The 14,965-nt window shown below is 35.7% G+C and overlaps 1 protein-coding gene across 2 annotated transcripts; it reads right to left on the bottom strand.

Moving 5' to 3' along the window:
- Nucleotides 1–11,079: 11,079 nt before the first annotated feature.
- On the bottom strand, nt 11,080–14,129 carry LOC127092210 (protein PSK SIMULATOR 3). 2 transcript variants are annotated; one of them, XM_051031040.1, is made up of 2 exons: nt 13,949–14,129; nt 11,080–13,229 (listed from the first exon to the last, which is right to left on the bottom strand). In XM_051031040.1, the coding sequence occupies exon 2, from the start codon at nt 13,172–13,174 to the stop codon at nt 11,426–11,428; it is 1,749 nt and encodes a 582-aa protein (XP_050886997.1). In that variant the 5' UTR covers nt 13,175–13,229; nt 13,949–14,129; the 3' UTR covers nt 11,080–11,425. The 2 variants fall into 2 exon arrangements, with proteins under 2 accessions (XP_050886997.1, XP_050886998.1); XM_051031041.1 differs by having other exon boundaries at nt 11,080–13,181; nt 13,949–14,116.
- Nucleotides 14,130–14,965: the final 836 nt, after the last annotated feature.

Here is a 14,965-nt window from a genome sequence, read left to right as displayed (position 1 = left end):
CATTAGTCAACAGCACAACACACGTGATAATCACAACCAACGCTCAAGATTAGAACAAATTAAATTGATCATGTGGTTGAGGAGCTTGCCAACACATCACCAGAGCCAGAGCTCCGGTCTTCTTCTCCGATGGACCTCACCGAACTAGTCCACCTTCAACCATCACCAAAATGAAAAAGCAATGCATGAATTTAAATTAAAAAATGCTCAGGAGCTCGAATCTGGCCTCAATTTTGTCTAACTCCAAGTATATGAGAAGATACATGGAATTGAATTTTGAGGATCATGAACTGAGTTGTTTCGATTTGACCTCAAAGCAACTCAATCTTGTTGCCTACATTGGTAGGACTTCAGACAACCAAAAATCAACAAGAATAGTGGAGAAATAAGAGAGAATTGAAGAGTGGCAGTTTCTGAAAATTCACCTTCGAGTTGATCCAATTTGACTTGATCTTGATCTGGATTTAATTGCTTTCTCCTCCTCTTGGTTGCAGAAACCAAATGAACTGAAAATGGAAGTGAATTTCTAGAGTTTGAACTTCCAAACAGAAGGTGAAGTTCAAGCTCGATTTCAAGAGAAATCTTAGAAAATTCTATGGAAGTGAAGGTTTGCAAAGGCTAGCAAAGCTTGGGCAATGTATTCATTCTGAATCTGAAGCCTTAAGCTTGTTTAAATAGGCAATGTGTTTGATATTTGCACCACTTGAAAAATGGAAAAAAAATACTAATTCACTTGCATGGGTGTATTGGCAATCATTTGGGCCTTTAGGATTATGTAATCCAACTCCAAATCGTGCTTAAAGTCTACTGAAGGCATAATGTGCAAGCATGCAAAAGCAAATGATCATGTGAAGTTCAATCTTGCCAAAACACTTTCCATAATGAAGCCATGCGCAAGTCTTTCATTTTTTGTCCAAATGAGATGATCTTGGATGTTTTAGAAAGTTGAGATCAAGGGGAACAACTTTCATGCTTAACACTTTTTCATTTGAAGCTTGGATCATGATTAATTTTGAGGTGGGAGTTTAGGAAATCAAACATATTTGAAAATTTTCTAAGTTCCAAGTCAAATGTTCACTTCTTCCACCTTGAATAACTTTTTCTACGGACTTCAAATGAGAAACGTTCCTTCATAAAAGTTGTAGCTCTTTCAAACCTATTTAATTTGGTCACCCATTTGACCTCATTTGGATTTGTCATGAAGGAGTTATGCATTTTAGAAGTTGAGGAAAATCATTTGTCCAATGTTAATGTTCCAAAATGACCTATAGTGTTTCCTCTTGGCACATGCATTTGTAAGTTGAATTTGCACTTCCTCCAAACATAAACATTTAATTATACATCTTGCATTGGATCATGCAATTTGAATGGCTTTGATCTCATAAAAAATGAGCAAGTTATGGTCTTGGGAAGTTGACCTCCAAATTAGGGTTTAGACAAAATGACCTATAATCTTTCACCATAAAAAATGACTTTACAAGCAAAAATAGCTCTTGACCACAACATGAAAGTTGTTTGGAATGTCATTTAGAGTAACGTTTCTCTTGTAATAATTTTCATATGATAAACATTGTAGGAGATAGGGTCTAGGGAACCCCAGTTTTGACCAGTTGACTTTCTTTAGTCAACCACCATGAACCATCTTGCTAGCTTGACATTCTATTGACTTTTGGGACTCATGGAGGATCATATATGCATAAGATGATGTAGTGTGAGGTATCCATTGAAATATTTGATAAATTGTTGAAGAAACTTATTGAAGAAGTCACACAAGATACCTAGATGAATTAGGGTTTCCAAGGCAAACAAACTTCAAACTCTTGACGATTTCTTGATCAAAATAACATGTGAAGATCATGGGGATTCATATATGATGCTTATATCCAATGTAGACCAATTCTTGGTTGAGCTCCTTGCAATGAGTGTCTTAGACCCTAAATGTGAGCTTGATAGATCATATGTGAGCATGCACACTACCTACAAAAGAGTTAAACTATACAATGACATATTTTTAGTATTTTGGTTAGTAAACAAAGAAAAATGAAGTATGATACAATCAAATATGCTTGGTAATCTCTCCCAATGTAAACCCAATGGATGAGGGGTGGGGAGGATGCCAAGGTGTGATCCCAGTGCTAATGTATATGATGAGATAATATGAGGGATCTTAGGGTCAAAATTAGGGTCTTACACCAACAACATGGCAGAGTATGAGGCTTTTATCTTCGGTATTGAAGTTTCCATTGATCTTAGGATCAAAATTCTTGAAGTCCATGGAGATTCATCCTTGGTCATTAGCTAAGTCAAAGGATATTGGGAAGCTTGGCATCATAAACGCATCCCTTACAAGGAGCGCATCCTGAAGCTGATCACATACTTTAACAAGATTACATTCAATCACATCCCCAGAGAGGAAAATGAGTTAGCCCACGCCCTGACAACTCTGTCATCCATGTTTAAGGTCAAATGGAAGAATGAGGCAATATATTTCCATCTTAACTACTTGGACGAGCATGCTTACTATTTGGCAGGTGAAGATGAAGCTGACGACCACCCTTGGTTCTACGACATCATGAAATTCCCAGAAAGCCAAGAGTAACCAGAGAACGCATCAATCACCGACTAGAAGTATCTTCGGAAACTATCATCCAAGTTCTTCTTAAGCAAATGGGTAATGTGTGAACAAACAAGAATCTAAACAAATTATAATGGAAATCTATGAAGGCTCCTTTGGGACGCATGCTAGTGGATACACCATGGTGAAGAAAATATTGAGGGTCGGTTACTATTGGATAACCATGGAGGTTTACTGTTACCTCCATAACAAAACGTGCCACAAATGCCAAATCTATGCTGACAAGATTCATGTACCGCCAATACTGCCCAGTGTCCTAACATCACCTTGTCCTTTCTCCATGTGGGGCATTGATGTGATCGGATGCATTGAGCCAACTGCCTCGAACAAACATCCCTTTATCTTGGTAGCCATATACTATTTCACTAAATGGATGGAAGTAATCCCGTACGCCAACGTCACAAGACAAGTGGTGGCTCGGTTCATAAGGAAAGAAATCATGTGTCATTATGGGGTCCCCAATAAGATCATTACTGATAATGGATCTAACCTCAATCGTAAGATAATGAAAGAGCTTTACCAAAGCTTCAAGATCGAGCATCACAATTCATCACCTTATAGGCTAAAGACGAATGGTGTTGTTGAGGAAGCCAACAAAAATATCAAGAAAATCATGTAGAAAATGGTGGAAACCTATCAATATTGGCACGAAATACTCCCGTTAGCGTTGCATGGATATTGTACCTCTATACGTACATCCACTGGGGAAACCCCCTTCTCTCTTGTGTATGGCATGGATGCAGTTCTGCATGTTGAAGTAGAGATTCCTTCCTTAAGAATTTTGACCAACGTCAAGCTTGACGAAGCTGAATGGGTGCAAGCTCGATTTGACCAGTTGAACCTCATTGATGAGAAGCGTCTGGAAGTTATCGGTCACAACCAACTATACCAAAACTGCATCAAGATGGCACATGACAAGAAGGTCTTTCCTCGGAACCTCAAGGCTGAAGACTTAGTCTTGAATAAGATTCTACTGATTCATACTGACCCTAAGGGAAAATGGACGCCAAACTATGACGGCTTATATGTTGTAAGAAAGGTTTTCTCTGGAGGAGCCATAATCCTTGCAACTATGGATGGTGAAGATCTTCCGTCCCCCGTGAATGCGGATGTAGTAAAAAATTACTATGCAAAAAAAACCCCAAAAAGGCAAGTTATACAAAAATGGGTATCCCGGTAGACTAAAAACCTGGAAGGGCGGTCAAGGCAAAAGTTAGGGATTCATAAAAGCGAGAGGCTGCATTCTACGAAGAATATTCTACACTCCTAGGTGAGTCAATCCAATCACTTTCCTTCTGAAGCAAGATATAAGGACCTTCAAGGGCATAAGGACTATAGTAGAGTAGGAACTAGCTGGAAATCCGAGATATTTCTATTGCCATTATAGTTTTTCATTTTCTTATTGCAATCACCTATTTTAGGAATTGCTTCCTTGTATAAATTACCCATTCTTGGCATCATTTTTTATCAATAAAAATCGATTCCATCATACGTGCTCAATAGTTTTACTTTTCCTGTTTTGTTTGTAAAGAGTGACTTTTCTTTAATTGACATTACAGTAGAACATTTCTGGTTAAAACAAACCTTTTACTAAAATAAATGAAACAAACTTTTAAGGGAAAACATTGGAATTACTTCTCTTTAAAAAGTATCTAAAGGTAACCAAAGTCCAACATGCTTGGTATACCTCAACACCGCAACGCCACAAATCCCATTGGACTTGACCCAATCAGGAACTCCTCAACAGAAGGATCCTCAGTAAAATACAAGACATCAGAAGATCTAGTTTCCGATGTCGGGAAGTCAGTCTCTTCTCCCCCAAGAAAATTCCAATCCCAATCGTTATTGGCATTCCTAACAGATTATCCCGCACGAAGCCCAATCATACTTGGCGCAACTTGCAAACCTTGCATTTGCACTTTACCCAACAACCTGAACATACATCAGTATATGGCATACATAACATTGCATCGTAAGTATCCCTCTATGATTCACACTCTAATCTTACTCGATTAATTCATTAAATTCTAACTGTCTCAGTCGTTGTTAGGATTTTGTCCCTGTCAGATATCAGAACTTCTAAGCTGTTGTTAGGGATTTTCCCCAGTAAAGTCAACTTTAATTCCTAACTTTTCTCCCCAAGTAGAGTCAGGTATTCCAGTTGTTGCTAGGAATTGTCACTGAACTGATTTGTTTCCATTGAGGTTCTACCCAGAAGAGTCAGGTATTTTAGTTGTTGCTAAGAATCGTCATTGAACTTCTTCTCTCCCCTTAGAATCAAGTATCTCAGTTGTTACTAAGAATCATCACTACACTTTCATTTATCCCCAACAGAGTCAGGTATTCCTAGTTTTCACTACGGATCATCGCTGAATTTCTTTCCCCGAGAAAGAGTCATCTTTGAACTTGTTCCTAAGCCGAGTCATATATTCATAGTCGTTGCTAAGAATCATCATTGAAATTTTTCCCCCAACATAAGTCAGGTATTCTAGCCGTTGCTAAGAATCATCACTGCTATGCTCTCTTTTCCAACTAAGTCAGGTATTCTAGTCGTTGCTAAGAATCTTCGTTGAACTTTCAATCATTCTCAGAAAGAGTTATGTATTCCAATCTTTGTAAGGAATCGTCACTAAACTGTTTGATCTCCCCAACAGATGTCAAGTATTCCATCCGTTTCTAGGAATCATCATTGAACTTCTTGTTTCGTAAATAGAGTCAGGTATTCTAGCTATTACTAAGAATCATCGATGTATCCTCTTAAATTATCTCCAAACAGAGTCAGGTATTTCTAGTCGTTGCTAGGAATCATCAATGAGTCATTTGGTTTTTTATCCTCAGTCGAGTCAGGTATTCCAACTGTTGCTAGGAATTGTCGTTGAACGACTTCTTTTTCCCCCAGAGTCAGGTATTCCAGCCGTTGCTGGGGATTATCAATGAACCTCTTTTCTCTCCATAGAGTCAGGTATTTCAGTTGTCACTAGAAGTCATCACTGAATCTATAATTCCTCATTAGAGTTACGTATTCCATCTGTTGCTAAGAATCGCCATTATCTATCTCCCTAGTCGTCGCTAGGGGAACTCACCCATTTTACCATAATTCTCATTCCCTAGCGAGTTTCTTCCCTACCCTTATTCTTGGAGTTTAGTTACCTCACTTTCCTCTTTGAAGAGATACTTATGTTGCATACATCTTATTGCATGCATAATCATCATAACCATATTCATTTCCCCAGTAATTGGTCTTATATTAAGATCAGTTTCCATCCACTAAATACTTTCCCACATATAATCCCCAACAAATCATAACACTCTCATCCCTAGTAGGGTAAGTTTTCAGTTACTTCTTTTAATATTTAATCCTCTCCTAACTTGAACGCATTAGAAGCGTTGCTATCCACACATTCAGATCCGAGAAGATTAAATAGGGGTAACTGTCATACCCTTAAATTTACCCTACCTCCACATCACCCTCTATAACCCTAGTTCATGAACAAATGTCCCACACATGTCATCTCATATGCATTTGTACTTAATGATCCACATTGTTGCATAAACCAAAGGCATGAGGTTCATCTGTGAAGCTCAAGACCCTCTGATCATGTTGAGGTGTAACCAAGCCACCTTAACCCTAACCTCTATCCTCAAGAATCCAACAAGCTTGGAGGATCATTCAAGTAATCTCACTCACTCTCTAAACCCAATTTGGATGCTGAGTCTCCTTTGAAGACATATCAAGATTTATCTGGTCACCCAAGGACCCTAGCCCTAGCTCTTGATCCTCATTGGCTTGTACAAGTTATGGTTTACCTTTAATCTTGACCATGTCATTAAGGACCCCCAAAATCCAAAGTCTGTTCATACCCCAATCCTTTGAAACATCTCAATACATCCCTTACATCACCAAACCCTAATTTGTCTAACCATGGTTCTTGATGAAACTTGTGATTCAAGAAACCCTAATTTGGGCATCTTTTGATCATTGACCTTGTTTCATTTGATCACCTTATCACACCACCACTCATTCAACATCAATTCAAGACAAATTTCAATCATAATTCACCATTCAAACACTAATTCAATTCATGGTACAAGTAATTGGTTTGGTCTTGGTTTTTGAACTTTGAAGGCATTGGATTCACTCATGAACTTGACCTAAAAACACTTCACAAAGCTCCAAGTCTAATTTTACATCATGATATGATCATACAAGCTTCAAAAATCCACTATTATGCCTTAAAAATCAAGAAATCACAAAGTCACATTTTTAGGTCAAATTGGTTGGTCACATTTTGGCAAGAATGGCCTATGATTTGGTCCAAAGTCCATAGCGTTTTTATCTTACAAGCTTTTTAAGATCTTCTTTGAGTTAAATGTCCTAATTAATTTCCTCTTCAACTTTGTTTCAAGGTACAAGACCTAATTCATTGAGCAAGGACCTCAATTTTTTCATTAGCTAAGTTGGTCCAATGTGCCTAGCATGCCCTAAAATATGACCAAGACCACTACTTTACCACATTGCCATTTCCGAACCATGACTCATTTTGACCTAGTCCTTTTTGCATGTGATAAAGAACATGGCAAGGAACATTTTACACAAATTTCATGCAAAATGCACAAGCCAATTTCATTTGGCCCAAGTTCAAAGTTGTTGATTTACCATGGTGCACACATCATACCACACTTGAGTAGTTTATGCATTTTGATGCACCAAGTCATTAAACTCATAAATTATGACCCCATTTGATCCCCAACACATTGAAAAACACCTCAGGACAAGAATGGAAGTCAACTTTGATGTGGAAACCTCTCAAATCTTCAAAGCACGATGCCATGTGAAAAGTGCAGATTTTTCCCAATTTGGCTAAAGTCCCATTGCATAGCAGTCCATTTCCTTGCCTTTGGTTGTTCCTGTTTGGTGCTAAGGACCAAAACCGATTGTTTGGTGAAGCATACCAGATCAAAATTTATTATTCCATGTCTCCACAAGTCACATTTGAGCATGGTTTGAGCCTTCACACTTTTCTGATCAAACCACTTCATTCTCCCTCCAAAATCGTTCTATCACCTCCCCTATAAATAAGGGAAGGTGTTACATCACTTCGACAAGCTTGAAAATCCAAATACACGTTGCTGCAAAATCTATTTCCATCTTTAAAACAGGAACACGCGTGATATCATGTGGTTCTTAGTGGTGACAACTGTCCCACTTTCTGAGCATGCGTGATGTTGGCGAGACACTTGAGTTTTATTTTTTCCGGGTTTAGGTTAAAACTATTACGTTTCCCTATGAGGACATATTCCTTTTGTTGTCATCATTGCAATTTTTTTATATAAACCCACTCACATTTTCGCACTACGCTCACAATTACTTCCACACTTTTCTCTCTTTCAAACCTTCAAACACCCTCTCTATAATTGTTCATCATCATCTTCACCATCATTCTTCAATGGCTGATCAACAACAACAATAAAAACCTTAATCTCATCCTCATTCAGTCACCGATAAGAACACTCCTATCTCAAAGAAGAAATCTGTGATAGTAGAATCCCATCAAAAAACTATCCTATCTTCACCAAGATTGATCCTCCGGAAGTCTTGGCATACTACATGAAAAGTTGTCTCAAGGATAATATTGATCATTTGGTGGATCCCTTCAATCTACCTGATGACTACCCAACTATTCTGCCTCTTCCTCCGCCATAAAACCCTTAGTTTTCAAAATAGTCTATGAAATTTTGTATTTTTATTTTGTTTAAGTGTTTTTTATGTTTCTGTTTTTTTATCATGATTGTACTATTTCTGCCTTGTGGCACAATTCAATGAAATCATGTTTGTCTTTTTATATTGTTTACGTCTGTCTTTTTGAATGATGACAAATTGAGAGAAACTTATTTAAGGGGAGAAACGTAATTGATCTTGATATACCTATATTCGTGAATCAGAAGCCAAACATTTCTTAATGTTTCTACTAACAACTACTTCGAAGAATAGTTTGTTAATTGTCTTATAGGGAAAAGTCAAGAACATCAGAAGCTCTTGAAGTTTTTCAGATTAGAACTTAAGTTACCAATTTCTGAAGAAATGGTATACTCTCTGAGTCTGAAGCTTTAACTTTGTTGTTTGAGAAAGATTTCTAACCAGGAATTATAACCAGACATCAAGTTCTGAGGAATTTTGAATTCCATGTTAATTAGAATTCATTCAACCAGGTCTTAAGGTTTATAACAAGGCTCTGAAGCTCTATAAGAAGAATTCGTAACCAGGCTCTGAAAGCTCTTTCAAAGTGAACCAGACTCTAAAGCTTATTCAAAAACGTTCAACCAAGCTTCTGAAGTGAAGTTCATCATAATGTTGATTTTGACAACCAATTCTCTGGATAAGTTCAAGCAACTTCTGAAGACAAACCAGATACTGATGGAAGATCATTCTGGTTCTTCAAAAAGGTTAATCAGGAAAGTGCTCTTTCATTCTGATTTTAACTTTTTAGGATTATACATCTTAGGGGAAGCTTTGTGCTTCTGTAAGATGTATCTTTTTATGATTATCCTATACAAAAATGTTCATCAAAATACATGTTTTTGTCATCATAAAAAAGGAGGAGATTGTTAGAACAATATTTGGTTCTGCATCTATACCTTGAGTTTTGATGATAATAATGTTGTATTTGTGTGAGAATAGTTTTGGTACCCTAATGGTTTGTTATTATGTAACTTTAACAGACGGTTCTGATTATGAGTTTATGATGTGTATCGTTATCAGTTTCTGAACATGTATTCTGAATTCTTCTTATGCGCTAATCACTCATGAGAAGTTCTGAAAGATGTCAAGTTGCTATTGTAATGTTCTTTCTGCTTCTGTGTTGATTTACTCCTGAGACAATATGTTACCGCTGCAATGTTCTCTCCGCTTCTGCTTCTGGATGTCACTCTGATCATCAAGCTTCTAAAGTTTTGTTTACTTAGCTGAAGATTCTTAAGATCTTAAACCATACGTTGAGGTTATCAAGGTTCTGACTGAAGATTCTAAAGATCTCAAGCCAGACTGCTGACGCTGTCAAGGTTCTGAATGAAGATTCTGAAGTTTCTGAATCCAACTGTGTGTTTCTTCGTTTCATGCTTCATCAAATATTCATCAGAAGCCAATGAATTTGAAGATAAGATCAAAATGGATACGTGATCAAATAGTACATGATACAAATCAAATATTCGTTCCACTACCTGATATCGTGGACAAAAGACAATATTATTCTTCACACATGTCACTAATTCGTTAGTGGACAACTATATTTTGGTTATTCCGGATTTTCCCTCCAACGGTTCCTTTTTCATGCTATATAAAGAGGACTTGGAGACTTGAAGAAAAGACTACTGTAACAATTTTACAAGACTGTTTTCTACATGAAAAAACTATAAATTTTTTGCATACTTTTTCTTTAAGTGTTTGTATTTCATTTGTGTAAAACCGGCTTCTATAGAAGCAACCTATAAACACCAAATCTTTGTTCAAATTTGTCGTTTGAGATTCCTTAAAGAGACTAGGGTATAGTCAGATCCTCGAGAATACAAAGAAGGTTATTCTTTGTGACTTTTGTAATCAGTTGATTATAATGAATTAAGTTATTGTATATAAGGCAAAATCACTTTAACGAGTGGATTGGAGTAACTTTGAATTTCAAACGAATCAGAATAAAAATATTTGTATTTTTATCTCTTTATTCTTAGTTTTGTGTAGTGTTCTTGAGTTGGTATAAAACTTTTGTTTTTAAACATGTGTGTCTCATTTATAGCTATTCAACATCTACTCTTATCACACTTACTTGTCAAGAAATATTGATTTATATTTATATTTTCAATTTTAATTAATATTCAGGATTAAAAAAATTGCTTAATTTTAAGAAATGATTGATTGGTCACCTGATCATTGTTGCTTAACTTAAAATAATGTCCACTTAGAGATAGAGAATAATAATACTCTTAGTCTCAAAAAATGAATCTTGTTCCTTTGAGAGCTGCTAGTACTTTCTTCCGACGCTTAGCACTGTCATCATTTTTGAGTCAAATACATATTTAGGAAAAATGCATAAAAAAAACTTTTAGCTCAAAAAATTTAAACAATTTTAATACCAAAACATAAAAAAAAGCATGAGAACAAGTTTGGAAAAAAAGCTCCCATAATTAGCAAAAAGGTCTATTTTTTTTATCAAAAGAAGATAATGCTTCTTGACCACACAACTTTACTACACCACTATATTCAATATATTTGAAAAGTCAAATCCAAATGTGTTTCCTACCTAATAATTCATTCACTCATGTATTTTCTTTCTATTATGAGAGACAAATATTCTTCTAAACACATTATTGAAAATACACAACAGTGTGTTTTCTTTTTACAAAATTAATGTAACACTAACAAAAATTGACATAATGTGATTTACAAATTATCATGTCCAACCACTCAAATATCATATAGAAATAACCATTATGGTAATAAAACTATACAATTAATTAACATATATGTTCATTTTTCACAGATGAGACCAGTGATCATGTTAAATCAGATGGATCTCCTCAAAGAAAAAATAATCCTAAATGTTTATAACATAATCACATTCCTAATTATTGATGCATTCTAACACAAATTATATCATAGATTATGTGAGTATTTCTCACATACTCCTTTAATTCTTGATTGTCTCTGCTACTGCTGCTGAAAGCTGTCATGAGATTGGTGAAAAATTCTTTACGCATTCAACATAGAATATCCATTTTTGACTACACTATTGCCAATCTCTAAGGACCTGTATTGAGCTCTTTAACATACCTCCACACATAATTCAACCCAACTAGAAGCTCGGTGATTATCTCTTCAGTTTTTTCTTGATTTGCAAAGTAAAGGGTTTGTACGAGCAACACGTTTGTCCGTGAAACAAAGCTCAGCTGCTCGTAACTTCTTTCAGATTGCCATCTTAACATGTTGTGAGCAAGTGGTGCTAGCCATTCCAATGCTTTCGTCATTGCTTCGGTCCATTCTTCTGCTATGCTTGCGTCATAGACAGCCGCAGCCATGCCCTTGGAATACGGCTTTAGTTTAGTCCTAAGAGAAGCTTTTACACGTCTCGGCAACATGTTGTATAGATCGTCCCTAGCATCGAGACCAATCAAGTGTGGAGAGGCCGCTAGCTTCTCAATCACAATAATAACATGTGCGTAGTGAAGGGCTAAAGATGCGGCGCCGAGGGATTCAGATGGAGGCTTTAGCTTGCAAAGAGAACTGAATGTCGGTTGAGAACAATGAGCTGCATTTCCATGAGTATGAAGCTCTGAATCGACTTCTTTGTGATTCTGAGTTTCTACGCGAACATCATTTGGATTTAAGCGACCGTTGATGACAGATAAACTATCTGCAGCCACACAGCCTTTGAAAGGTTCTACTTGAGTGACTCGACTGTGTCTGGTGTTATTTTCTTTCCCACTTGCGGTGCTTGAGTGACCATTATTAAATTTCCAAAACTTGTTTTTACTTGTTCCATTCTCCGGGACTGGTTTTTTTGAACTCCTTCCGAGGGGACCCGAGAAAAAATTGAGGCCTTTATGCTTTCCTGAAATTGGGCCTGACTTTGTAGACGACTCGCCAACTGGCTGAAAAATGCTAGTTTTATTTGCTCTAACATTCTGATCTGATTTTGCAGTAGAAGGGCCAAGGGGTCCAGAAGAAAATCTGGCAACATTATTTGGCAATGGTTGTACCGAAGGTTGCAACAATTCAGAGACTGAATGACTTCCGTGAATGTGGTCACCATTCAAAGCATTGCGATATGTGGTTTTACCGATATTTGCTACTTCGTGAATTCCAAATACGTTATTGATCCTACTGAATATTGTAAATAAAGATCTCGCTAAAAAGTGTACAGTGTAATCATATGTCCGGTTCCACAGAGAATCAGACTGTAAGTTCTTCACCTCTAGCTTCTTCCATGCAACCTGCTTCTGATACTCAATTAAATTCGGCCCGTCCGACTCACTGTAAACCTTCATTCTTTTAAGAGTTTGCTCAAGATCAGTAAGCATTTCCATCTCTTGGTACAAGTTTGCATTAATCGATACAAACTTTTCCATCCTTTTTACCTTTTTATCCATTTTCTTAAAAGACAATACCCAACCATAAGAATCAAAACCGCGGGTAATAAACCTATCAAAGGCCTTCTCAAAATCCTTGAGTCTTGTATCACTGCATTTCTTTGCAAGCCTAGCCACCGATTCAGCCACATATGCCATACTCTCAAGCATCTCTTGACTGATCAAACGAACGATAAAATTATCATCGTCCGAAACAAGCTTCTTGATACCAACTGAATTTGAAATCTCATCTCTCAACTTGGCAACCTGTTTATCACTCAACGACTGCCACACATTAACAAGCTTGGACATCAATTTCGCAGCTTCAAATGCTAACACTCCGATCACCGCTTTCTCGGAATTAGAATCATCCTTACGGTGAGTCTTCCATAGACTTCGAAACCATGATTCAGCCGCTACCATCGCTTAACTAAGAATGGTAAAATAAGCTATTTAAGACAAGTCCTTGGTAATAGCTCTGTAATACTCAACAAATAACACATAAAATATGTTAAAAGGTAAGACTGAAAAAACTATGAGAATAATTCCCTCAAAGTTCTTAATTTTGTTTTCAAAACTTAGCCTAGGATTAATCATAACTTTGTATAGTTACCAACCATGCTGCTAACACAAAAATAAAATAAAAATATTAAAAAATGAGTGGCTATTCAATTATAAAAAGGAAAAAATAAATAAATAGGCCAGTTAAATAAAATAAAAAACTAAACCTAGTTTGCATTTTATATGATTTTTTACCTGTGAAGATATAAATCTAAAAAAAAAAAAAAATCTTGCATCACCTCTTGAATTTCTTATATGGCAATTGTTAAAGAATATATACTAATTAAAAAAAAAAAGGAATAATATGACATGGACAAAAATCTGAAGATTCAATTGTTTCTTTGGGGATGAGAGGTTCCAATTACAAAATAAAAAATTACTATAAAAACAATTATTCATGTAAATCAGAAAGAAAGAAAAAAACCCAGATTCCCAAAACCTGTATTTCCATGTAAAAAGCATAAGTTTGCAATCAATTTTTCAAAATTCTCAAGCATTCAATTCGCATACAACAACTCAACTACTACATAGGTAAAAATAAATGAATAATCTAAAACACGATTCGTAACGAATTGAAGTGGATTTTATGAAGCATGAAGGATAATGGAAACGAAAAGAGGAGATTGAGGAACTCACCGAAGGACTTCGGCGACGAATTTTTCAGCTGAGAAGTGGTCAGTGGAAAATGGGAACTGTATAGAGAGAGAATATGAAAGGGAAGTGTATGGAAAATGTGCAGTAAATGGAAAATTATCGGAAATTTCTCAGAAAGAGAGAGAAAAAGAGAAAGCGAGCGTGTGAGAAAATAAAGAGATATATAAAATATAAAATATATGTTGGTTATTTTTTATTTCTTCGTTCACACATTATATATTATTTTATGTCGATCAAAAAAACAGTAGTAGTATTATTTTATTTTAAAATCGATTATAGAATAATTAAGTATTGTTCCACTACGAATTTAAATTAAGGTTCATTTAAAAAATTCTCGTTTGAATAAATTTTATTAATTACAGTACTTGATGTTTGATTATTTATGTTGACTTAGCTTTGAATATTATCATTGATCAATGATGATTTCAACGAGGAGTTAGGTTCATATATATGGGAAAGGGAGATATTGATATGTTGGTATATAATTAACTTAACAAATTAATAATAAACTAAAAATTAAATCCTAATTGACAACAAAAACAACTAAAATATTACTAAGCTAGATGGACTTCAATATAGAAAATGTTCTAAGAATTGCATAGTTAATAGTTTCTCTTAGGTTTGAAAAGGATTGTGTAGAGCCTCAATTTGAACAAAGTACATGAGAGTATTGAAAAGTGTAATGGTTTGGTTATAATATCGGCTAGTTAGGCGTTGGTTGGAATTGGAAGCAAATGAATAAGTTTCAACTTAATTTTTTCTCTTATAACATGGTAGTCTAATTCAATATGTTCGCTTCTTTCATGAAAGATTGGGTTATGAACAATATAGATTGTTGAGTTTTTGTCACAACAAACTAAAGTAGGTTGAGAAAAAGGAATGTCAATATCTTAGAAAAGATGTTGTGATCACGGTTGTTTACAAGCTAATGATCAAAGGCCTTATATTCTTATTTAATAGAAGATTTGGAAATTGTGTTTTGTTTCTTTGATTTTCAGA

Source organism: Lathyrus oleraceus, chromosome 6 (genome assembly GCF_024323335.1).
Source record: "Lathyrus oleraceus cultivar Zhongwan6 chromosome 6, CAAS_Psat_ZW6_1.0, whole genome shotgun sequence".
In the NCBI taxonomy this organism is placed as follows: domain Eukaryota; kingdom Viridiplantae; phylum Streptophyta; class Magnoliopsida; order Fabales; family Fabaceae; genus Lathyrus; species Lathyrus oleraceus.
Note: the sequence above shows the minus strand (reverse complement) of the source record. Positions and strands in the feature narration are given on the sequence as shown.

Bases quoted from the DNA above. Each gene is read 5' to 3' on its own strand.
- LOC127092210 (XM_051031040.1), bottom strand. From the start codon at position 13,174: ATGGTAGCGGCTGAATCATGGTTTCGAAGTCTATGGAAGACTCACCGT.